This window comes from Sturnira hondurensis, unplaced genomic scaffold, assembly GCF_014824575.4.
Source record: "Sturnira hondurensis isolate 20B ecotype Veracruz unplaced genomic scaffold, ASM1482457v3 Scaffold0008761, whole genome shotgun sequence".
In the NCBI taxonomy this organism is placed as follows: Eukaryota; Metazoa; Chordata; class Mammalia; order Chiroptera; family Phyllostomidae; genus Sturnira; species Sturnira hondurensis.
The window spans coordinates 134068-157273 of NW_028081392.1; the positions used below are offsets into that span (position 1 = coordinate 134068).

Sequence of the window (23206 nt, forward strand, 5' to 3'; positions counted from 1 at the left end):
GATGGGAGGACGGTGGGTCTGAGAAGCTCCTTGCGGGGATAAGAGCCCCCTGTGCCAACTGGAATGCATGTGGACACCTGCTCAGAGACAGGTCTACACAGTGGGGAAAAAGTAGAGGGGGGTTTTCAAGTTTTCTGGGGGACAGTGAAGGAGGTCACAGCAGGACTGCCTCTCTCCTTGGAGGTTTAGTGTCCTGGCAGCCTTCCTGGTCCCAGGCGCCCGATGAGTGTAGAGGGAATGCATGAGGCCTATGCTGGCCTCTCACATGACATTCTGTTAGCACAGCTGGAGCAGTGTTCAGAGGTGCCTGAGAAAGTTGCCGGTGCCTGAGCGAAGGCCTGGCATGAGGCTGCAGAGCCCTGTGGGATACCTCCCCCAGTGGTGGGAAAGCCAAGTGACTCTGACGGGAGACCCGGTTTCTCCCTGGTAACGCATGTGAAGCTTTGGGGCGAGGAAGGCTGCTGGCACAGCCACCATCTTGAAAAGGCTCAGGATGCACAGGGAAGTGTCAGGGGGTCTCAGCATGGTGGCAGTATGGTCCCTGGAAAGCAGATCCCCAGCACACTTTCAGCATTTGTTTGGTGGTGGGATACGGAAGGGGAGGGGAGGAGGGGCTGTCCCCTTGAAGAGTGAGGCCAGGGGGCTGCAGAGAGACCGAGGTCTAGACCGGGGTAGAATCTCTACCCTGGAGCCAGGAGGGGCCCCTTCCTCTCCTCAGCCAGCCTTGAGGAAAACTGCCTTCAAAATGCTTTAAAATGGTCATTCGTGAGCTCTCCCCTCGGAAGCTCTGTGTTGTTATCTGCACTTATAAATGGCAAGTGGGGGTTCTAATGTCTGACTCATGCCTGCAGAACGAGTAGGGCAACAAGGCCAAGGAGGAGAGGCCAGGAGCACTAGGCAGACATGCTCCCAACACCAAGACTCACCAAGGGCCCACAAAGGACTTGGGGCCTTAGCCAGGAAACCTGGGCCTTTGTGTGTGCTCTGCCAGGAGCTCCCTGCAGGTCCTTGGGCCAGTCACTGCACCCACCTATGGGAGTGGTCTGGACCAGAACTTTCTCGTTCTGATAATTTACCTTTTGCTCTAGAGAACCCAAGAAATGGAGTTTCTTGCTGAGGAGGGGCTGGGGGCACACTGTGGAACTGCAGCTTGCTGGCTAGCGTCTTGCACCGGGTGGGGGGGGGGGGCGGCGGCGCGGGTGAGGGCTTTTCCAGCTCAAGGTGGAGTTCGGGTCAGTCTCCACAGAGTCAGGAAGGTGTTGGAGCCCCTTGGGAAAGGTGGCCAGCTGTCTGGGGGCAGCTGACTAATGTCTGACCTTGGCCCTTTGTTCCCTGTGCAGCCTCTCCCCTTTACAGACAGGACACGAGGCCAGAGAGGGAGAGGGGTTTGTCCCAACCCCAATCCCTAGGGTTGTTCCAGGGATTGAATGAGTTTTTCCCTCTATCACGCTTAGGCACTGCCTGGTACCAGCCACTGAGCTCTATGTGTTTGTTAAATAAGAATACTGGAGTGTCTGACCTAAAACTGGAGGCAAACTCAGGTTGGTCTTTCAGGTTTAGAAAACAAAAGCCGACTTGAACCTTGAACCCAGGAGTGCTGGGCCCCAGAGTGCCTGATTCTGGGGATCTGGGGTGGGATGAGAGCTCGCATGTCTTACCAGTTCCCGGGTGAGGTCAGCACTGCTGGTCCAGAGACCCCTCTTAGAGAACCACGGATTCTGAGGAAGAATTGCTAAGGGTGTAGCTTCTGGCATCAGTGAGGGAAAAATTGGGAGACAACTGGTTCCTTTACCCTGTCCCAGGTACACAGCTCCCCCCCGCCCGCCCCAGGGCTGCTGTTTAGTTGTCTGTTTAGCAGAGCTTCAGCACATGCATCAATTCCTCTTGGCTGCACCTGTGCCCATCTGCGACTCCACTCCATATGGCCCGTCTAGCTTTCACCCAGAGGGGCACCCCACCTCTTCTCAGGTGGGCAGGATTGACCCCCAGGCTGCAGGAGGCCTATGTGGTGAGAGTGAATCACACACCGACTGGGCAGGTGAAACCAATGCATTCTTTATTGCAGACTGAAGCTAAGGGCTCACACTGCAGGCTCTGACCGGGGCCTCTCTGCTGGCCCAAGCTTCCCCAGAGAGGCCAGGGCAAACCCCCAAGCAGAGTAGAAAACAGCTTCCAGCAACAGCCCCTTCTAAGGGCCTGAGATGAGGACCTGGGGAAGCAGCAGCTTGGTATTTGGGGTTAACAAGGAAGAGGCAGGCCAGAGAGCCAGGCAAACCTGACCCTCATTTCCTGGTGACTCCAGGTCACTCCTTTAGCTGGGAGTATCACACGAACTCTGAAAAGATCTAAGAGGCCTGGGGGAGGGAGGGAAATGCTGCTTTATGGAGGGGGGTGGGCAGACTTGGTGTCGGGAGTGGGGAAGCTGAGAAACTCCACCCTTCACTCCCAGGACATCCCTAGGGCCACCCCAGGCCCTTGCTTCTCAAACAGTAAAGTGCTTGTAGGAATCCCCCGGGATCTTTTGGAAGGCAGGCTCTGATTCCGGAAGTCTGAGATCTGGGGGACCTGGGGCCCTGCATTTCTAACACGCTCCCAAGGAGGCAGGCTGCGGCCCACAGACCACACTGCAAGGCTCCAGCCATGCAACGCGATTTTGCATATCAGGAAAACACACCCCTTCTTCAAAAAGGAGAAACCCCACTCCAGGACACAGGTTGAGTGGGGCCAGGCCAGGCTGGGCTGGACTGCAGCCCTTCTCTGTGCCCCCCGAACTCAGTAGCCCTAGAGGTCTCACTGGGCTTCCCCACCCTGAAAACCCTTTTCCCAGAGCTTGACCAACCAGGCCTGGGAGATAAGCAGAGTGAACAAGGCAATGACTGGGTCACCAGGTTCTCAAGTGCTTGGTCACAACCTACCAACCTGTCAGCTTCTGGCCAACAGACAGGAGGCCTGGGCAGAGGCAGCCTCGGGGCTGGGGAAGGGGAAGGAAACAGGAGTGTTCTGAGAAAGGGCTAGTGCTGAGTGGTGGTCTGAAATCTGAACAGCTTAACTCCAAGTTCTGACTTGGACAGAAGTCCAGACCAGGTGGGCTCTGATCTGCTTGCTCCACACATGAGATGGGGGGAGGTAGATAACCGCAGGATCAGAAAGTCAGGGGTTCTCCAAACCACAGGTATTGTCACAGGAAGCAAGAGCTCTGCACCCTCACCTGGTAGATCCACCGGTTGTCCCTGTTTGCTGGTCCTATCCCTACGTGAGCACTGAAAGTGCTGTGTCCTGAGCAAACAAGGATGGCAGGTCACCCTCTTGCCTGACCAGACCCTTGACTTCAGGTTGAGAGCCTAGAAATGACTGGGTTGTCTGAGAGCTGGCTGGCTACAAATCCAATGGTCCATAGGGCCTTCTGCCTCCAGGTGAACCAATGACAAGGCAGCCAGACCCCTGCCAGAGGGAAACGGTGTGAAGGGAGGCACAGGTGCACGTGGCTTCGTTTCCAGGATGTTCTCCTGCAGCTCCAGCGGGACGCAGGCATAGATGGTCACTCCCGAGGGGTGGAGGGTGTACTCAGAACTCCCGCCCCAGCAATTTCTTAATCATGAGGAAGAACAGAGCCCACTTGATCTGCTTCCCAGTCTCCTGGCCTGAGGGTCCTTGGGCTCCTTTGTAAACACCATCAGCCCTACCGCAGCATCTGCACTCTCTCGGCAGCTTTCCCACAACTCCTGGTTCCGGCTCCGGCCAATCCAGGGACCCACGGGGCTGCGGGTGGGGTGCTGTGAAGGGCCTCTGTGGGCTGGTTCTCAGGAAGCAATAAATAGATGCATGTTGTCTTCTATTCCTCTCAGGGCAGCCACTGGCTCTCAGTACTAGAAGCAAGGCCTCAACCCACAGGGGCCTAGAAAATGCTCAGTGATGCTCAGCTGTGAGCTCAGAAGGTACCGAGGATTTGAAGGTAACTTGGAGGCCTGTGTTTCCTAAAAAGCTTCCAAGGTCCCAAAGGAGGCAAAGGCCCATGGCCACCACCCCTTTCCCCAAATTATAAGACTCAGAGAGGGTGGGGGTCTGTCCCAGTTTGCACAGAGACTAAAAACGCCCAGAGTCCAGGCTATAGCCCCTACCTCGCCTCCTCCCTCTGGGCATTCCACGGCCCCTACTGCTCTAAGCTACCTATCCTGGACCGCTGTACCCCCTCCCACCACGCACTGTTCGGCCCACCCATCCCCAGCCCCCCAAGCTTGGCTTCCCATGGGCCCTGGGACTCCTTCCCCTCAGGGAGCCAGGCCAGGTAGCCTCTGTCCCTTGCTGGGCGGGCATGAGGAGCGAGGCCTAAGGTGGAGGGGCCCGTGCGCCCTCTGGAGACATGAGCATGTCGAACTTGATGAGTGGTGGGGCGATAACACGCACCTCGGCGCTCAGTGGGTTGAAGCGGAGGTTGATGCTGCGCAAGGCGGGCATGGCGGCCAGCTTCTCCACGGGCACATCTGTGAGGGAGAGAGGGATAGATTAGGGGGCCCGGGGCCAAGAAGGACGATGAAACAGGAAGACATGGACACTCGGTGGGAGCAGCCCTGCATCACCCACTACACCTGGGCTCAGCTCCTGGCACCCAGCCCGGGGCATTACAACCATATGCAGAAAAGGCTCCTAAAAATAGAGTTAAACGTTAGGTTTCTTCATCCCAACAGTGTCACTCCTGGGGGCACTGGGAGAATTGCAAACAAGTCCTCAAATACTCACTCACAGATGCACACAGCGGCACTGTTCACCATGGCCCTGTATCCCCAACAGATGAGTGGAGAAGCAAAACCTGGGGGCACACTTTAAGGGCATGCAAAGGCCCTGCTCCTCGTCCGCACTGAGCACCCATTGCCCCGGATTTAGCACCCACTGCTGGTTCCTGATCTGCTCTTTGTGTTGTTTACAAAATGACAGTTTTCCAACTCTAGCAATAGTCCAAGCAACCGCCTTCCCTTCTCTCCCTTCTATCTCTATATTATCAATACGAACTCCTATGTTTCTTACAATTCATTACTGTGTTTAATTTAATCTTGGTGCTCACACTGTCCCCAGTTTGGCCAGTAGGTGCTCCGGCATCTTTGGACCTGCCCCGCCTGTTTTTGGACAGACTTCCTTACTTTCCAGGCAGGCCCATCTCCAGCCGTCACAGTCCTGGGATCAGTCATCAGGAAGTCCTGGTTCCTTTTGGTGGGGAAGGGAGTCAGTGGCCAATGCCGATGGTGTGATGACTAACCCACATTTTCCAGTCCACCCTCAAGGCCCTGTGTGTGTTTGAGCTGTGTGCTTTTGACTGCTGCCTAAACACCACAGTGCGCCACCCCCCACCTCTGCTCTACCAGTGATGGACGGACACCCAGGTGGCCTCCATCTGTCTTCAAGGGCTGGGTGACACAGCCTTTGGATGTATGCCCAGGAGCAGGGCTGAATGCTCCCGCAAGGCTACAGGGGCATACTTGTCCAGTGGCTCTCTGGAACCTCTGGGTCAGCCAGGAGCTCCAGTCACCAGGCTGCCCCAGGGCTTTCAAAGGAGGTCGTCTGGACCTTCCCACCCCCACCTCCAAGCTGACTGGACACCGAGCCTCTGACCTTTAGGGAGGGTTCTGCAGCATCCTCCCCTTCCATGCTTTAGAGCGCCACAGTAAGCAGTGGGTAACGCCTGGAAGGGTGAGGAGGGCCCACTCTACTCTGTGCTCTCTACCCTTTGGAAAGAATCCCTACCCGCCTGGCTTGGTAACTGGGATGGACTTACACCCCTAACTCTTCTGGGGAAAGGGGAGGGGAGGTCACTAGCTCAGGACAGTTCCTTGTATGTGCGTGTCACTCAAGTTATAAAGCACTTCCATCCGCTCCTCCCCACAGCCTACCTGGGGGTACAGCAGCATTCCTCAGCCCACCACTGCTCATCTGTACGATGCCCCTCTGCCCACTTTACAAATGAGGAAACTGAGTTTCAGAAAAGACTGACACTGAAGGGCACACCGCTGTTAAGCAAAAGAGCTGGCCCTGGTTTGCTGCCTGCTGCTTCACAGGGAGCTCCACCATATCCACGCCCAGCTGGGTCAGGTGGGGGTGGCACAGGAGAAAGCAACCGAGGGCTTCAGCAGGAATTGGCAGGTGACTCGGCACCCAGGGAGTTCCCAGAGGCCTCTTCTCCCCAGGGCTGCAGCCCAAGGTGTTCCCGGCAGGATGGGAGTCTTCAGGGATCTGGGCCTTCCGGATCTCGGTGTTGGGTCAGATTTTGTTGTTGATAGTGCTTTTTTGTTTGTTTGTTTAACATGTATTGAGTGCTTGCTGACTTAAGCTCTTTGAGTTTTTTAATCCTTGCAACAACCTGGTGAGTTGATTACTATTTTCTCTACTTTATAAGTGAGGAAAATGAAGAGCAGAGAGGTTAGGTAACTTGCCTAAGGTCCCACAGCTAGGAAGTGCGGGGAACCAGAAAATGCAGTTGCGCTGGCTGGCTGCGGCAACTGCGCCCCTCACACCACCGTGCACACAGCCCTGCAGCCTGGCATGCCTCCCACCGACCAGCTACAAGGACCCTCCAAGAGGCCCCCTCAGTAATGGGAGAGAGAAAACCGCATTCTGGCAGGGCTCCCTGGGGCCCAGGAGTGGCTGGCTTCCTTGACCAGGATGCTCCCCGCTCTCTGGGCCCCCTAAGCAGGAACACCGCCCTTCCATCCCCCAGTCCAGAGACCCCACCTCCAACAGAAATGAGGGGCACACGGCAGGTGTCATAGAACCTCTGAGCTCTCTGAGGTCCTGGTGACAGCATGTCCTTGCTGATCTGTTTTGAGGAAAAGAGCTTCCTGGAGAAAGTGTCAGACTGGTTCCAGAAACTTCCAGGCCTCCTGATCCTACTCTGGGTCACAGTGCAGAACAGACCTGTCCCTTACTGTTTGTGACAACACTTGTAAAACTTATAGCCCAGCACCTGCCACCTCCATCTTCTTCAGGTGAACACCCCTCACTTCCTATGGTCCTGGGCAGGGAAAGGCAGCCAGGCTGCTGAGCAGAGCTGGCATTGCCGGTGGTTGACTGTGTCGCCCTAGGCAGCATCTCTGACAGCAGCTTTCTCACCTGTAAAACAGGGGTCCCTCTGCCCCTCTCACAGGGAAGCCGTGAGAAATCACCAAGGTGACTGTACGGAGCATGCCAGCACAGGGTGCCAGCAGTATACACGTGACAAGCGGAGGGGCCCTGCTCCCTGTCACCAGTCTGTGCCTGCACCAAGCACACCAGCGGAGCACCACCACGATCCCTGAGGACACGCCCTAGCTTCTGAGCATGCGGCCGCCAGTCACCACACTGGGTGGCAATGTCTCGGCCTGAACTGGCCTCTGAAGTGACCTGGGTATAAGATCATGTGGAAAGGGAAGCAGCGCTGAGCCTCAGACTCCCCTGAAAGTGTGACAGCTGCCGAGCCCCTCACCCCACTCACAGAAACGCCGGATGTGGCCTCTGTGGGGAGCTGAGTGAACCAGCCAGAAGGATCCTCCAGGTACTCATTTTCGTGGGTTGTGGGCCAGGGGCTGTGCAAATCATGGAAACTGAGGCACAGGGGGAGGAAGCTCCTTTGGCCCAGGCCACCTGGCCACTGGGCAGGCAGGCTGATGAGGAGATGGAGGACACTGGCTTAGACCAGAAAGGAGAGGCACTCGAGAGTCCCCAAGCACTCTGAACAGGAAGCCAAAGCCCTGCCCAGAGTCCGACCTCCTTTCCCACCTGGGGGGACCTGGCTCTGAGCTCCCTGAGCACCCGGTTCTGCTTATCAGACCAGGGGCCTAGCCCCCTGCACACCCTGAGAACACTCTTAAAGTTCCTGAGGGCGGAGCTTTCCCTGAATGCCTACGGTGTCACACTGGACCCAGCACATACACACGTCGGGCATAAAAAGGCATTCCGGGCAGCTGGGAGGGAGTCACTAGGCTGGGCCGTGGCTGGGCGCTGCCTCCCAAGCAGGAAGACTGGCTATAGGATGGTGGGTGGGGCTGGTTGGAACCCGCCACCCTCAATATCTGACCATCCTTGATATCTAATCAGGTTCCTCGTCCTTCATCGTTCCCAGGTGATGTCTGGTCACCTGGCCTGCCTTCAGCAGGAATCCTGTGAGGTCAATTAGCCAGAATCTCCCGTTACCCATGATGGTTTTTCTCTCAGTGGTATTCTACCTACTGACCCCCCCCCACCCTCCTTGCTCTTTGGCTATAAATTCCCAAGTGCCCCTGTTGTCTTTGTGGTAGAGCCTGGTTCTACACCGAGGTCTCTTTTCTGTTATTGCAATAGCCCTGGATAAAACCTGCTTTCACTGCTTTAACTACTGTTCAGCTCTGGTTTTCTTTCACAGTGCCTAAGGTCACCAAGCCAGGAAATAGTGGAGTCAGGGTAGTTTCTGATCCCAAAGCCTACGTACACAGAGGCACAAGGCCAAGGCCACATCCAGGCTCTCTTCACTGGGCCCTCAGCCCCCAGGAGGTAATCACAACAGGCAGCTTTCACTGAGCAACACATTAAGGGCTGGACCCCGAGCGGAGGGCATCGTAACCTTAACTGCTGATACAGCCGCACTTCAAAGGTGGGGGCTGAGCCTCAGAGCCACTGTCACCCCCTCTCCCCACTTGCCACTGGGGGCCTCAGATCCTCCAGAGGGGGTTGCTAGAGGGTTGCTGAGGAGGAGGCAGCAGAGGGGACCAGAAGGTGCTCCCCAAGGAGGACGGAGTTACAGAGGTGCAGAGAGTGGGTGGGGAGCACAGAGGATTTTAAGAATCCACTGAAAAACATACAGACTTTTTTTCTTAAGTACAAGCTGCAGGGAAAGAAAACAAAGAAGGAGAAAAGCCACTGTTGGAATCCCTCCTCATCCCTGGCTGGTCAGCAAAAGTGGGATGATGGGCACCCAGTGGGGCCCCCACCACAGCCTTGCCCCCTGCACACTCCCCGGCCCAGATTAGATATACAATCTAGGCCGAATCGAAACAACTCTCCTCAGAAATAACACGGTCTTTTTACCAGCTACTCTGGAGACAGCCAAATATGTAACTCAAAGTGCCTGGCCCACGCCTGGCATTACTTTCCCAGTCAGTTTTTCCATCTTTGCCCCCCATGCCCGTCTCTCCTCCCCACTGAAGCCCCTGCCATGCGTCCGTGTTCCCCTGCACCTGGGCCACTGGAAGGTGGCCAATGCGCCCCCACCCCTGCGCTACTCCGGCTTCCGCTGGATGCTCTGGGAGGACCTCAGGAAAGAAAGACAACTCTGCTGTGGCCTCTCATTAAGTGTCTGCCGTTCCCTCCCTGGCCGTGGCAGGGGCCCGTATGTATGACTTGCACACAGGACTAGAACCGCCTAATCTGCATGCATGTGTCCAGGGTCTGGAAGTGAGGGATGACGGGGCATGCAGGGGGGAAAGAAACTGCTCGTTGTCCTAAAGGCTTTCCCCGGGGTGGGGGGTGGGGGCAGACAGATGTGGGGGCAGACAGATGTGTGAACAGCTGCTTTGTAAATCCTCCTCCATGCTGGGGAATTACAGTTGCTGACACCAACTTTACCACCCTTACTGCCCAGGTCTAAGATCATTGTCTGACAAATAAGACCTCCCTTACAACTGGGAAAGTTAGAAGAAAAGCTGAGAAGATAACCACCGAGCAGGGATGAGTCAGGTAGTGCCCTACGAGAGAACCAGATTCGGGGAAATAAAATGAGTTGAAGGCGAGGTCACTAAGTGTGAGTGAGCGCCCCCAGCACACCGCTGGTGAGCCAGGCTGGGTCGCCCACCCAGGCAGGGCGGCAGGCCCCCAAGCCAGCTCCCCGCCACTTACACTGGAATCCTTCAGCATGAGCATGTACTTTGGGACCAGCCCACTTACTATCTCTGTTTCCACTGCCTTTGACTTATTGATGAAGTTCCTTCTGAAAATGCCAGGTGAGCAGGCTGTGCTAGAGGAAATCCAGGAGGGGTTGGGTGGGCCCTGGGGCAACAGCACTCTGCCCAAAAGTTCTGGGGATGGTAGGGTCAGTGGAAAGAGAAACCTCGAGGGAGGAAGGCAAGTCCGCGGAGCTCACCTGTCACCCTCCTGGGCACTGTCAGCTGTCATGGCCAGACTGTTGCTCTTCTCATCCTGATGTAGACACACACACACACACACACACACACACACTCCCCAGACAGCCATTGGGAGGAGGAGGGAAAGGGAGGTCACAGCTTCTTCAGGGATGGAATGTGGTTGTTGATGGAAGGTTCTGGTCTAAGTCACTGGTTCTATCTTATCTGCACATTGGAATCTTCTAGGAAGTTTTTTTTTTATTGTCAAGCCCCAAAACCCACCATGAGAGATTCTGATTTAATTGGCCTGGTGTGTGGTTTAGGCACAGGGTTTTTGTGAAGCTCCCTGGGTGGTCTGAACGTACAGCTGGTGTTGAGTACCTCTGATCTCCCAGCACTTTCATCCTGGGATGCTGCCCACCTGCTTCAATGCATGAGGCAGCGCTGCCAGGAGCGAGGCTGATTGCCTAGACTATGTGGCCTGGGAGATCCGGCCTCATTACCATATGTGTTCTTTTTTAAAAAAATATATTTTATTGATTATACCATTACAGTTGTTCTATTCCCCCCCTTCATTCCCCTCCACCCGCACACTCCCTCCCTCACCATTCTCCCCCCCTTAGTTTATAACCACGTGTCTCAAGTTCTTTGGATTCTATATTTCCCCCACTATTCTCGCCCTCCCCCCTATCTATTTTCTACCTACCATCTATGCTATTTTCTGTGCCTTCTCTCCCCTTCTCCCCCTCCCACACCCCTGTTGCTAACCCTCCATGTGTTCTTCATTTCTATGGTTCCACTCCTGATGTAGCTGTCCTCTTGGTTTGCTTTTGTTTTAGGTGTGGTTGTTAATAACTGTGTGTTTGCTGTCCTTTCACTGTTAATATTTTTCATCTTCTTTTTCTTATATAAGTCCCTTTAGCATTTCATATAATAAGGGCTGGGTGATGATGAACTCCTTGAACTTGACCTTACCTGAGGAGCACTTTATCTGTCCTTCCATTCTAAATGAAAGTTTTGCTGGATAAAGCAATCTTGGCTGTAGGTCTTTGGATTTCATGACTTGGAATACTTCTTTCCAGCCCCTTCTTGCCTGTAAGGTCTCTTTTGAGAAATCCGCTGACAGTCTGATGGGTACTCCTTTGTAGGTGACTGTCCCCTTATCCCTTGATGCTTCTAGGATTCTCTCCTTCATTTTGGTCTTGGCTAATGTAATTATGATGTGCCTTGGTGTGTTCCTTCTTGGGTCCAACTTCTTTGGCACTCTCTGAGCTTCCTGGATTTCCTGGAAGTCTATTTCCTTTGCCAGACTGGGGAAGTTCTCCTTTATTATTTGTTCAAATACGTTTTCCACTCGTGGCTGTTTCTTTCCCCCTTCTGGTACCCCTATAATTCGGATGTTGGAACGTTTAAAGATGTCCTGGAGGTTCCTAAGCCTCTCCTCATTTTTTTGAATTCTCATTTCTTCATTCCTTTCTGGTGGGATGTTTTGTTCTTCCTTCTGGTCCATTCCATTGATTTGAGTCCCCGTTTCCTTTCCATCACTATTGGTTTCCTGTGCATCTCCCTTCATTTCAATTAGTTTAGCCTTCATATGTTCCTCTAATTTGTGACTTTGTTCCTCTAATTTGTGACTATAATCTACCAGTTCTGTGAGCATCCTGATAAATAGTGTCCTGAATTGTGCTTCTGAGAGGCTGGCAATTTCTCGGTCGCTTAGAGTTATTGGCTCTGGGACTTTGAGTTCTTCTTGTGCCATCTTTCGGGTTGTTCGTGCCTGTTCCATAGCAGGATCAGAGCCCTAAAGTGTTCACTAGAACAGGGCAACTAAGTCGCTGGGTTGTGACGCTGTATGTGGGGGCGGGGTCAAAGAGGGACTATGGCGTCCTGTCCGCCACCTGCCGCCCTGGCCCTCACCGGTGCCGCAGTTGCTGCCATCACCGGGCCCACGCGTTTCGTCCCACTGCACGCAAGTGTGCCACCGCTGTCAGCCCTCGCCCCCTGGGGCCTGCGTGGTCTGTCTCACTGTGCGCAAATATGTGCCCGTGGTCTGCCCTGCACCCCAACTGGTTCCGGTCTGCCTGCGCGCCTGGGTCGGGGGCCCTGTCCTGCCCGACCCTGCTCGCTGCTGGCTCCGCCCCTCTTACCGTCCCCGTTGAACGGTTAGATGTAGTCGGACTTCCGTATAATTCAATTTTCTGTCCTTTGGTTGTGTCTTTGTTTCTCCAAACCTTTGTTGTATTCAAACTTGGTTGTGGGAGAAGGCACAGTGTTTCCACCTATGCCTCCATCTTGGCAGAAGTCCACCATATGTGTTCTTTCCACCCCAAGAAAGTGTCCTTCCAACCAAAGTTATGCACTTCAGCTATAACTCTCCTGTGGCTGGCTTTCTTTCTTTCTTTTTTTAAAAAAGATTTTGTTTCTTTTAGAGAGAGAAGGAGGGAGGGAGAAAGAGAAGGAGAGAAACATCGATATGAAAGAGAAACATCAATCAGCTGCCTCTCACACCTCCCATACAGGGGACCTGGCCAGCAACCCAGGCATGTGCCCTGACTGGGAATCAAACCCACAACCTTTTGGTTTGCAGGCCAGCACTCAATCCACTGAGCCACACCAGCCACAGCTCCTGTGGCTTTCTATCTCCCTACGGCTGTGTGCAAAAATCTCTCCTCCTTACGCAAAGCACTGTCCTAAACAGCTGGGGCCTGCAGCAAGACTGCTTGGGTTGGAACCCAGGTTCTACCCAGGTGCCACGACTTCGGCCAAGTTATTTAACTTCCCAGTGCCTCCTTTTCCTCACCTGGGGAGGATAACAGCACCTGCCTCATAAACAGTAGGATCCTTGCAAAATGCTTGCAGAATATCCAGATGTGAAGTAAACGGTCACCGGACAGCAGCTGGGGTGAAGACCCTGCCACAAGCCCGTGAGAACGGGGAGTCTGCTCTGCCCACCTCCGTCCAGCACGGTGCCCGACACAAAGCGAGCTGCTCAATCAGAAAACAACTGGCAAATGAAGGAACGTTTCCCAAGGGCATCTGTGTCATATCCATGTCCCTGCCCCTGCATGCCTCTTTGTCCCTGAGCAGGTCCTGGCAAGGCTAAGCTCAGATTGAGAGCATGGGGGCTGCTGTCCAGCACTCTGGACAGAGACACGGGCAGGCAGCCTTGGAGACTGGCTGGCTAACAGCAAGGAAGGCAGCTTGTTTTATTTTAAATAAGGAACTTCTCTTCTTGCTGTTGTTGTGCTGCCAGCAGAGTGCGAACAGCATCCTGGCACTCAGCGATCGCCTCATCCCTGCAACCACACGTGAGTTCTGAGAGCACCAGCGCACACAGAACCTCTCGCCCAGGTTAGTGGAGAGCCGCCTAAGTGAAATAAAGCCAGGCTCCTGCTGCCCCAGCGACACCGACCATCTGTGAAACAGGAAAGCTGGAACAGAGATATGAATGTCAAGGGAGGGCGATCCTAGGTCCTGGACATCTGTGCTCCTGACTAGGGAGGACAGCGGAGATGCCACATCCTGAGGATCTCTTCTCTTGTTGGAGACCAGAGTGAAGCTGCAGCCCCCTGGAAGGGTCTCCTCCTCCCCTGCCTGCCCAGAGACTCTTACAGCCTCGGCATCTACAGCTGTCAAATGGGGATGATTACTCTGCCAACATGGGCCTGTGCATGAGTGAGACTTTAAGAGTTCTCACTTTCGCTGCAGAAAGGCAGAGGTGTATCTATAAAACTGAGCCGAAGTAGCGGATCTTTGCTCTGGGGCTGTTGCTGCTGAGGGATGTTGTCATCCTTGTGGAGGGGAAGGGCTAGGGAAGCATGGCACCCTGCACTGCCAGCTTTGAGGAGAGTTACTTCTTGCACTGCAGCCAGCCTAGATGCCCACTCCCTCTGTTCTGCTGCTTGGGGGAAAGTCACCATTGGGGTTGGGGGGTGAACCTCCATCTGAGAGCTGAGAAGAAGCCGAGGCTTGGAGAGGTGATGTGAGTCTTCAAAGGCCACATTAGGAGAGGAGGAAGCCAGTGGCCAGTGCATGTCCTGACCTGCCTGCCTGCAGCTCCATGCCGGTTCTGGTCTTGGTATCAGCCTATAGCAGCCCCTGTGTGGTTGTTGCCCCATTTGGATAAGCAGCCAAAAGGTCTGAAGACATCAGAAAGGCCTGAAGGAATAAGAGGCAGGGGAGGGACAGCCCAGGATGGGGGTCCTGATGAGAAGGAAAGGCTCAGGGCAAGACCCTGGGCGGGTCTCCCACAGGAGGGAGAGCCCCACAGTGAAAAGACCCCTCTGAGCATGCTCCTTCCACTGCAGTGCGGCACACAGGCCCCAGTGACTGGGGGCTCAACCAAGGGGCAAGTCACTCGGGGATCCTGGTCTCTGGAGGGTGAGACTGAATCAGAGCCCATCCCCAGAGCCTTCCCAGAGGGCCCGTCAAGGAAACCCCATTCCAGACACAGGGCTGAGTTTTAAATTCCAGTATTCTCATCCTGGCAATTCTGTGGTCCCACTGTGCGGCCTGATGCTCTCTCATGACCGCTTTACACCTCAGTTTGTTCATCTGTTAAGAATGAATCCAGAACCTCAGAGGTTAGCCGACCCCCGCTCCTGCTCAGCCAGGGCCAGAGTCCCTGATAGGTGGGATGCTCGCCACCACACGAGGCAGGCCATTCCCGATCAGGCGGCTCCAAACCACCAAGAGCTTTTGTTTTTACACATGTGGCACAACGGCTATGAAAAGGCTTATGGAAATACGAGCATAATGGAAGAGAGTTATTATTGAGAACATCAGCATTAGGGGCAAAGTGAGAGGGGGTGAAACAGTTGGAGATGGGCTTCCTGAGCACCAAGGCCTCTGAGCGGGGGAAGGGCAACTCAGAAGGACCCTGGTGAGCGCTAGGTTCTTCCTGGGGAGAAGAGACAGCAGCTGGAGATGCTGCTCAGGTACCGTGAGACCAAGAGGTACACAAGTGCTTTGAAGGCAGAAGGAACAGCTCCTGGACCTCAGCAAAACCCACCTCACTTCAGTCTGCTGTTTGCAGAAGACATACCTCAGACCAGAGCAGGAGACCCTCTGCCTCCCTGGGGGAGCACATTTGTACTGAAAGGCACACAGGGGGTGTTCCAAACATGTTGGCCTAGTGGCCCTTTGCTTTCTAATGGCAAAGAGTTCACCGTGAAAACCAGGAAGGGAGAGCCGGGGACTCAGGTGGGAGTAAATGTACAGAGGGTCCAAGCCGAAGGGCCTTAGAGGCAGCCCCAGCTGGCAGACTGATGCAAGAGGTATAGCTTCTGGCTGAAAGGTGGCCCTGCTAGTTCAGGCCTCGCCATGGAGAAAACTGAAGCCTTCTACCTGCCGGGTGACAGCAAGTGTCCACTCCACCCCTGGCAGGTGGCAGGGCCTCATAAGGGTTACCTTCGAAGGTTCCGTGCTCTGTGCTCAGCCGTCTCAGACCAGAAAGCCCAGCCCGGCCCTCGTGTCTGTGGAAGTGTGACTCCAGAGCCCCATGCCCGGTGCCCTGTGAGGCCCAGTGAGCTCACTCAGGAAAGTGAGCTCAGGGGAAGGAGGTGCCGACAGAGGGAGGTGCAGGGGCCAGAGGGGCCGTGTCCACTCACCCACGATCTCGTTCTCCTCCAGATTGATGGTCTCCAGCTCAGGCAGGGTGGTGAGCTGCTCAGGGAAGTCATGGAACTGGTTCCGAGACAGGTCGATGGCCTTAAGGTGCTGCAAGGTGCTGACCTCATTGGGGAGGCGGTGCAGGAAGTTCCCTTCCAGGCGGAGCTCTGCCATGTGGAGGGAGGGAGAGAAGGAAGGTGAGGAGGAGCAACCCAGAGACCACTACCAGCTGCCCAGGCAGGACGCCAGCAAGAAAGCCCCAGGCCGAAAGGAAAACCTCCTCACCCGGTGTCTCATTTCACATTTACTGATGCAACAGGAGGGGTAACTCTTGCCCCTGGCGGGGCTTTTGGCTTCAGAAAGGCTCTCCCACAGAGGCCTGTCTGGACTCTGGGTCAGGACATGCTGGCTCCTCCCTCAGACAAGGCCTCAACTCCAGGACTTGATGGGATGGGACAGAGAAGCAGCCCCTCTGAGGGACACCATTTCCCATTACCCTCCTGCTCAAGGAGCCACAGCCATGGCCTTCCTGGGTCATGAGACCCTGCTGCTGGGCCAGCCGCAGCTGCCCAGATGAGTATGGGTTCCTGCTCCCAGAGCTGACCAGCAGCCTGTGCAAGGACCTGTGTGAGGAGGTGAGCTGGGCTGGTATTATCCCTCTGCAGGGAACCTGGCCAAGGCAAAGCTGGGGCGGTAGAGGCTGCAGCTGAAATGCCATGTTCTACAGAGAAGCTGGGGCACCCACCAGGGCCCAGATCAAGGAGAAGGAATGAGGGGTGGAAGCCAAGAGTCACAGCGGGAGGTAGCGGAGGTAGTGTAATGCAGGACTCAAATGTGCGGCACCTGGGGGCCCCCAGGGCCTGAGTTCAAACCCAGCCGTGCCACTGACAACTTGTTCACCCAGTCAGATATCTAACCCCATTAGGCGTCAGTTTCCTCACCTGCAGAAAGGGACTACTAACAGCACCTGTGTCACAGGGTTGTTGGGGGCTTACATCTGTTAATTCAGGCAAAGCATTCCGCCGGGTGCCCGGCACAAGGTAAGCTTCATACATGCCACTGTTATTATCACAGCAGAGGGCTGTAGTGAGGATCACCTGCATGCGAAGTGCTTTGCACAATGTCTGGCACACAGTAGGTGCTCAATAAATATTAAGGAGGAACCTAAGAAAGCAGAGGGGGGCAGGTGACAGCAGAATGGGAGAGACAGAGAAGCAGAGCCGCTGTGAGAGAGCACCCACAGGGCCTTGGCGTTCTGCTGGTTTCCCGGGCTTCATCCCCAGGTGACCTTACAGCGCCTCCCCACCTTGTCCCACAGAAAGGAAACTGGGCTCAGAAATGCCAAGTGGCCCAAAGAATGACCTCTGCTCTTCCCCCCAAGGCTGGCTTCATGGGCCTGGGACCAGCACAGTCACACAGGGTCCCAGGTTCATAAGGACCCTGCACTTGGGGTTGGGTGTTCTGTGCTGCTGTCCTAAAAGTCTGTCGTGGAGAGGCAGTCCCATGGTGTGATCGCTGTCCACCCTGCAAGCATGCTGCAGGGTATGTGTATGTGTATGTGTGTGTGTGTCTGTCTGTCTGTCTGTCTAGCTAAGGGGGGAGGTCATCCTATGTGGCTTGGCTCAGACCAGCCCACTCTTCAGGCGCAGCCAGGGTCCCAAGCAGGGTGCCTAGTCTTTGTCTCAGTGGCAGCTGCCACCCTCCTTGCCTCCCACGGCTTCACCCCCATCCTTTGTGCTGATGGTGTAGGCTTTCCAGATAAAATGCAGGCTGCCCAGTTAATTTTGATTTTCAGAGAAACAATAAATGAATTTTAGTACAAGTACACCCCAACATTGCATACGACATACTTATAATAAAAAATTATTCATTCTTTATCTGATTCAAACTGAACTGAGCATCTGTATCTTATTTGCTAACCCTAGGAACCCAATCATGGCAGTCCCATGCCTGAGACCCAGAACACCCTGCCTGGCCCTGCCCACCAGCCCTGCCTTCTCTGGCCAACCCAGGACCTTCCATGCCCAGCCCCTCCCGAAAACAATGAACATTGCTACCAAGCACCTCTTAGGGAGTATACCATGCTAACTGCTTTCACTGCACAGTCTCCTTTAAGTCTCATGATCATGCCACAAGGTCAGCATTAGCATAGCCCCTACTTTGCAGATAACATGACTGAGGCTAAGAGCCATTCGGTATAAGGCCACATTCTGCAGTCTGGTCAGTGGCAGAGCAGGAGTTGCAACCCAGGCCCACTGCCTCCAAAGGTCACATGCAGCCCAGCCACACCTTTTCTCATCCCCTAAGTCACGGCAAGGCCATGGGAGGAAGGGGGATAGACTTCAGAGAGGGAGAAGCAGTCCACCCATTCTGATGTTCTCTCCTGAAGCCAAGGCTACTCCCCATGCAAAATCAGAAAGCTGCCCCGCCCCACCCGGTAGCCTCCTTTCTAAGCCCCAGGGCCTTCTGGTAAAGGCTGACTAGACATGGCCACTCCAGATATGGCACACTCAGTAGACCCACAACATCAGCCCCTATGCCACCCGGCCAGCTCCACTTCCAACCGTCACCCACCCTTTCTGACTTCCATCTGCCAGCCACCACACCTCTCCTCCCTGCTTGCAGAGTCCTCCTCCCCGAGAGAAGGGCCTTCTGCACTTCCTGCGCTTGGGCCCTCAGGCCCTCTCACCTGGACCACTCGGCCGGCCTCCTCCTTGGCCTCCTGCCTCTGATCCCCTCTCCAATCTACAGTGCACGGGTGGGCCCATTTAACCTCATGAGCACAGCTCCGAGTGCACAGACCTTCAGTGGCCCCCCACGGCTTCCTTCCCAGGCACTCAAGGCCGTCCGTGATCAGGCCCCAACAGCGCCTCCAGCCCCGCACTCACAGCTGGGCGTGTGCTCTAAGCTGTTCTACAGTGTCCTCTGGTGTGACCTCGACCAAAGAGACACATCGCGAAAGAGGAGAGGACATACTGCCTCATCTTGCTGAACTCCAGGGCTGTTCTACCCCATAAAGTGGAAACAACAGTTACCTTTTTCTTTTTATTTAGGGCCTACTGTGAGCCCAGTATATGCCAGAAGCTGAGGCTAATGGCCTCATTAATCCTCAGATTTGTCCTACTCCGCTCCATCTGACAGAAGCAGAAACTGTGGCTTAGAGAGGTTAAACCACTTGCTCAAAAATCACACAGCCAGGCCCTGGCCAGGTGCGTCGGCTGTTGAGCGCTGTCCCATACCGCAAAGGGCTGTGTGTGTGATTCCCGGTCAGGGCACATACTGAGGTCCGGGGTTGGATCCCTGGTCAGGGTATGGATGGGAGGCAACCAATGTTTCTCTCTCTTTCTCTCCGTCTCCCTCCCTTCCTCTATCTAAAATCAATAAGCATGTCTTCAGGTGAGCATTAAAAAACATTTCTTAAAAAATCACACAGCCAGGTGGTAGGGAAGCCAGGATTAGGATGACATCTGCTGCTGATCACAAAGCCTATGACGAAGGGGCTGGTAACAAAGGAGGCAGGAGAGACTGGTGTGAATGTTTATTGAGTGACACTGTATCAGGCAGTGTATTAGTTGTTCATGAAATCTCCTATAATCTTCCCAATCAAGTCCTATCCCAATTTATGGGTGAGAGAACTGAGGCTCGCAGAGGCCAAGTAACCTGCCCAAGGCCGCACACACCAAGCAGATCCGTGCCCAGTGGTCAGATGTCAGATGTTCCCCAAGTTCCTTGAGATTCACAGATGAGGGAGGCAGGGAATAGAATGACGGCCCAGTTTCCTCTGGGAAGTGGGATGGGGAGCGAGCCATCCAGACACCAAGAAGGGGGTGAAGCTGGGGAAACCCAGGAGCAACAGAGTCACTGGTGGAGGCTGCAGACTCTTGAGGCCCAACGTCACCATCCTCAAGGTGAAAGACTAGCATAAGCCACCCTGCTAGGGAGACATGCTCGAGACTGAGGGTGGGGTGGGGGGCCTTCTCCCTGCGTCTCCATGGCTGGGGAGCTGGAAAGCTTTTCATCTGGCTGATATCCTTTTTAATAAATGCTCATCTGCTGCTGATCACAAAGCATGTCCTGCCAGGTCTTTTTCTCTGCCGTTCAACAGATTGTCTCTCCATTTCTGTCCTGCTGTAGCCATGACTCAAAGGCTGTGCCAATCTCCTTCCCTCGTGTGCTGCTAGAATGAATAGCATCTCGAGGCTTGTGCTCATATCCGCTCTTCTTAGGCCCAGGGAAGAAACGGGAAGGCAGGGATCCCCTCTGCCCAGACCACTCAATACATGTTGGTTGAGATGGGCCTGCAGCTGCTGAACAGTGGTTACAGGTTCAGGCGATACAAAGACCTGCCCCTACTCAACTCCCTGCTCAGTCTGCAGTTCCTGGTCACCCTGGGCAGACTATCTACTTTCTGAATGGTTTGGGTTTTCTTGACTGTAAAATGATTTAAATCCTTTCTCTTTCTTCCTACACTGTAGGAAAGGAAGGAGTAAATGTTTATTGAGCACCTACTACATGCCAAGTCCTATACACATATTAACTCCTTTCAGTCTTATAGCAACTCAGAGATAAGTTTTACCATCTCTTATTTTTAGAGGTGAAAAAACTGGGGGCTCAGAAAGGTTAGGTGATTGCCCAAACATAGCACGGGTGGCAAGCAGGACAGCTGAAATCAGGCACTGGATGTGTCTGANGGTGGAGGCTGCAGACTCTTGAGGCTCACCATCCTTGAGGTGAAAGACACCCTGATAGGGAGACATGCTCAGGATTGAGGGTGGGGTCGGGGACCTTCTCCCTGCATCTCCATGGCTGGGGAGCTGGAAAGCTTTTCATCTGGCTGGTATCCTTTTAATAAATGCCCAGTATGTCCTGCCAGGTCTTTTTCTCTGCCGCTCAACAGATTCTCTCTCCATTTCTGTCCTGCTGTAGCCATGACTCAAAGGCTGTGCCACTCTCCTTCCCTCGTGTGCTGCTAGAATGAATAGCATCTCAAGGCTTGTGCTCATATCCGCTCCTCTTAGGCCCAGGGAAGAAACAGGAAGGCAGGGATCCTCTCTGCCCAGACCACTCAATACATGTTGGTTGAGATGGGCCTGCAGCTGCTGAACAGTGGTTACAGGTTCAGGCGATACAAAGACCTGCCCCTACTCAACTCCCTGCTCAGTCTGTAGTTCCTGGTCACCCTGGGCAGACTATCTACTTTCTGAATGGTTTGGGTTTTCTTGACTGTAAAATGATTTAAATCCTTTCTCTTTCTTCCTACACTGTAGGAAAGGAAGGAGTAAATGTTTATTGAGCACCTACTACATGCCAAGTCCTATACACATATTAACTCCTTTCATTCTTATAGCAACTCAGAGATAAGTTTTACCATCTCTTATTTTTAGAGGTGAAAAAACTGGGGGCTCAGAAAGGTTAGGTGATTGGCCAAACATAGCACGGGTGGCAAGCAGGACAGCTGAAATCAGGCACTGGATGTGCCTGACTCCAAAGACATTGCTGCCTCCACGAGGGTGGGCAAAGGACTTTATAACCAAAGTTAGATGGAGAGGATGCTGGCCCTGAGGTTGGAGATGCTCAGAGCCTGAGAGATCCACAGGAGACTCACTGTTCCGAGCTTTATAACCAAATGGTAACTCCCTATGTTCTGATGCCCCGGTTGTTAGGAGGCCAGGAATGCTCCCTCATCCAGCATGTTTAACTAAAAAGTGCAAGCCAGCCCTGGCCGGGTGGCTCAGTCAGCTGGAACATCATTCCATACACCAAAAGGCTGCAGGTTCAATCCCTGGTCGGGGTGTGTATGGGAGACAGCCAGCCAATATTTCTCTCACATCAGTGTTTCTCTCTCTCTCTACCTCTTTCTCTCTTTCTTCCTCTTCCTTCTTCCTTCTCTAAAATCAATAAAAACAAATCCTTGATTAAGGATTTTTAAAAAATACAAGCTAAAGAAGGTATTCCTTCCCCAAAAAATGTTTATTCAAGAACCACTCATGTGGAGAGGAACCAGATTGCCTGGCATCAGGACGAGAGCTGGAGGGGCAGCTTTCTTCCGGACAAACGTGCGGGCAGAGGCCATTGCTCCTTTTCTGAGTCCTCCCCCGCGGAGTCTCCACCAACTGCAGGCTCCTCTTCCTAAGCTCTTTTGACCCTAATGATTTTTCAGTTTGATCCATCTGGCAGACCCCATTCTGGAAAAGGGCAACACTTACTTCCATCCAACCACACACTATTTGCTCACTAGGTAATCCATCCCAATAGTACAACAGATTCTCTCAACAAACTCTCAGTCTCTCTTCTCAGGTCATTGTTCTTGGTTCGATTTCCCTGTCAGGGCACATGTCTGGGTTGAGGGCCAGGTCCCCACTTGGGGGCATGTGAGAGGCAACTATGCATTAATGTTTCTCTCTCTCCATTTCTCCCTCTTTACCTTCTCTAAAAATAAATAAGCAAAATATTTTTTTAAAACATACTATACAGCTACTGGGTGGGGGTAGGCAAAGAAAAGGGGAAAACGGGGGCATTTGTAATAGTGTCAAAAATAAAAATAATAACATATGGCTCAATTTCTTGAGCCTTCACCACATGCCAGGCAGTACCCTCGTCTCAGTGTTTACCACGGTTTACCTCAACTTTATCCTTACAGTGATCGATAGAGAAGGTGCAGAATGGATTCACTTTACAGATCGGGAAGTTAGCAGCGGCAGTGCCAGCATCTGCCCCAGGCCTCTTGGGCCCCAGGGCTCATGCTCTCTGCCCTGCCACTTGCTGACTGTCACACAAGGCTGTGTTAGCTGCCACAGATAAGGTTTGTGACTGGTTTCCTTGGAGAAGCTTCAGAAAGGTGCACTGCTTACACTGAGATGTTGTTGCTGAAATTTATCACCAAAGGCAACAGTTTTGTTTTAATATTTTTCCGACTGTGCACAGGCCTCTGTGCCCACTGCCCACTGTGCCTGGGTCCTGTTTGTACTGGACTTATTTTCTCAAGAAAAATCATGGTCCAGTCGTCAGTCACTGCCGAAGGTGGTAGGCAGCCTAATAGGCAGGTGCGTGAGCAATGCTAACACCTATCACAGGAGCCAAATGCTATTCCAATTGGAAGTACAGGGTTCTGTTGTTTTAATTAGGGATTATTTGTTCCTGATATGAAACTGGCCTCCCCTGACTGATACAGTTTGTTCAACTCTAAGTGCATTTTCTGCTTACATAAGCAGTGCTGGCTCATTGTAAAAAATTGACATCTCAAAACTATGGACCACAGAAAATGGAAATTTCATATATTTCTACTCCCAGAGAGGACCGATGCTATTTGGTAGGCATTCCTCCATATTTTTCTACGTACATACTAATGGATGCATGGATGGATGGGTGTATGGATACTGTTTTCAAAAAACAAAGCTGAAATAATAGATTATAAACTCTTTGAGACTTGCTTTTTTTCACTCAGTAGAGCTTAGGCAGCTTTCCAAGTCATTTCCTGGTGTCTCTGGAGATCCTGCTTTAAAGGTGAAGAGACCTATGAGTGATAAATCACCCCTGCC

General features: G+C 53.4%; 1 protein-coding gene across 5 annotated transcripts in view; it reads right to left on the reverse strand.

The window, feature by feature from the left end:
• Positions 1 to 2035: 2035 nt before the first annotated feature.
• Positions 2036 to 23206, reverse strand: part of LRRC20 (leucine rich repeat containing 20) — a 74104-nt gene continuing 52933 nt past the window's right edge. For all 5 annotated transcript variants that reach the window (XM_037055806.1, XM_037055802.1, XM_037055803.1 and 2 more), the window contains 2 exons: positions 15668 to 15835; positions 2036 to 4481 (listed from right to left, as the gene is read on the reverse strand). In XM_037055806.1, the coding sequence (XP_036911701.1) occupies positions 4327 to 4481; positions 15668 to 15835 (323 nt within the window). In that variant the 3' untranslated portion in view covers positions 2036 to 4326. The remainder of the gene's footprint in view (positions 4482 to 15667; positions 15836 to 23206) is intronic.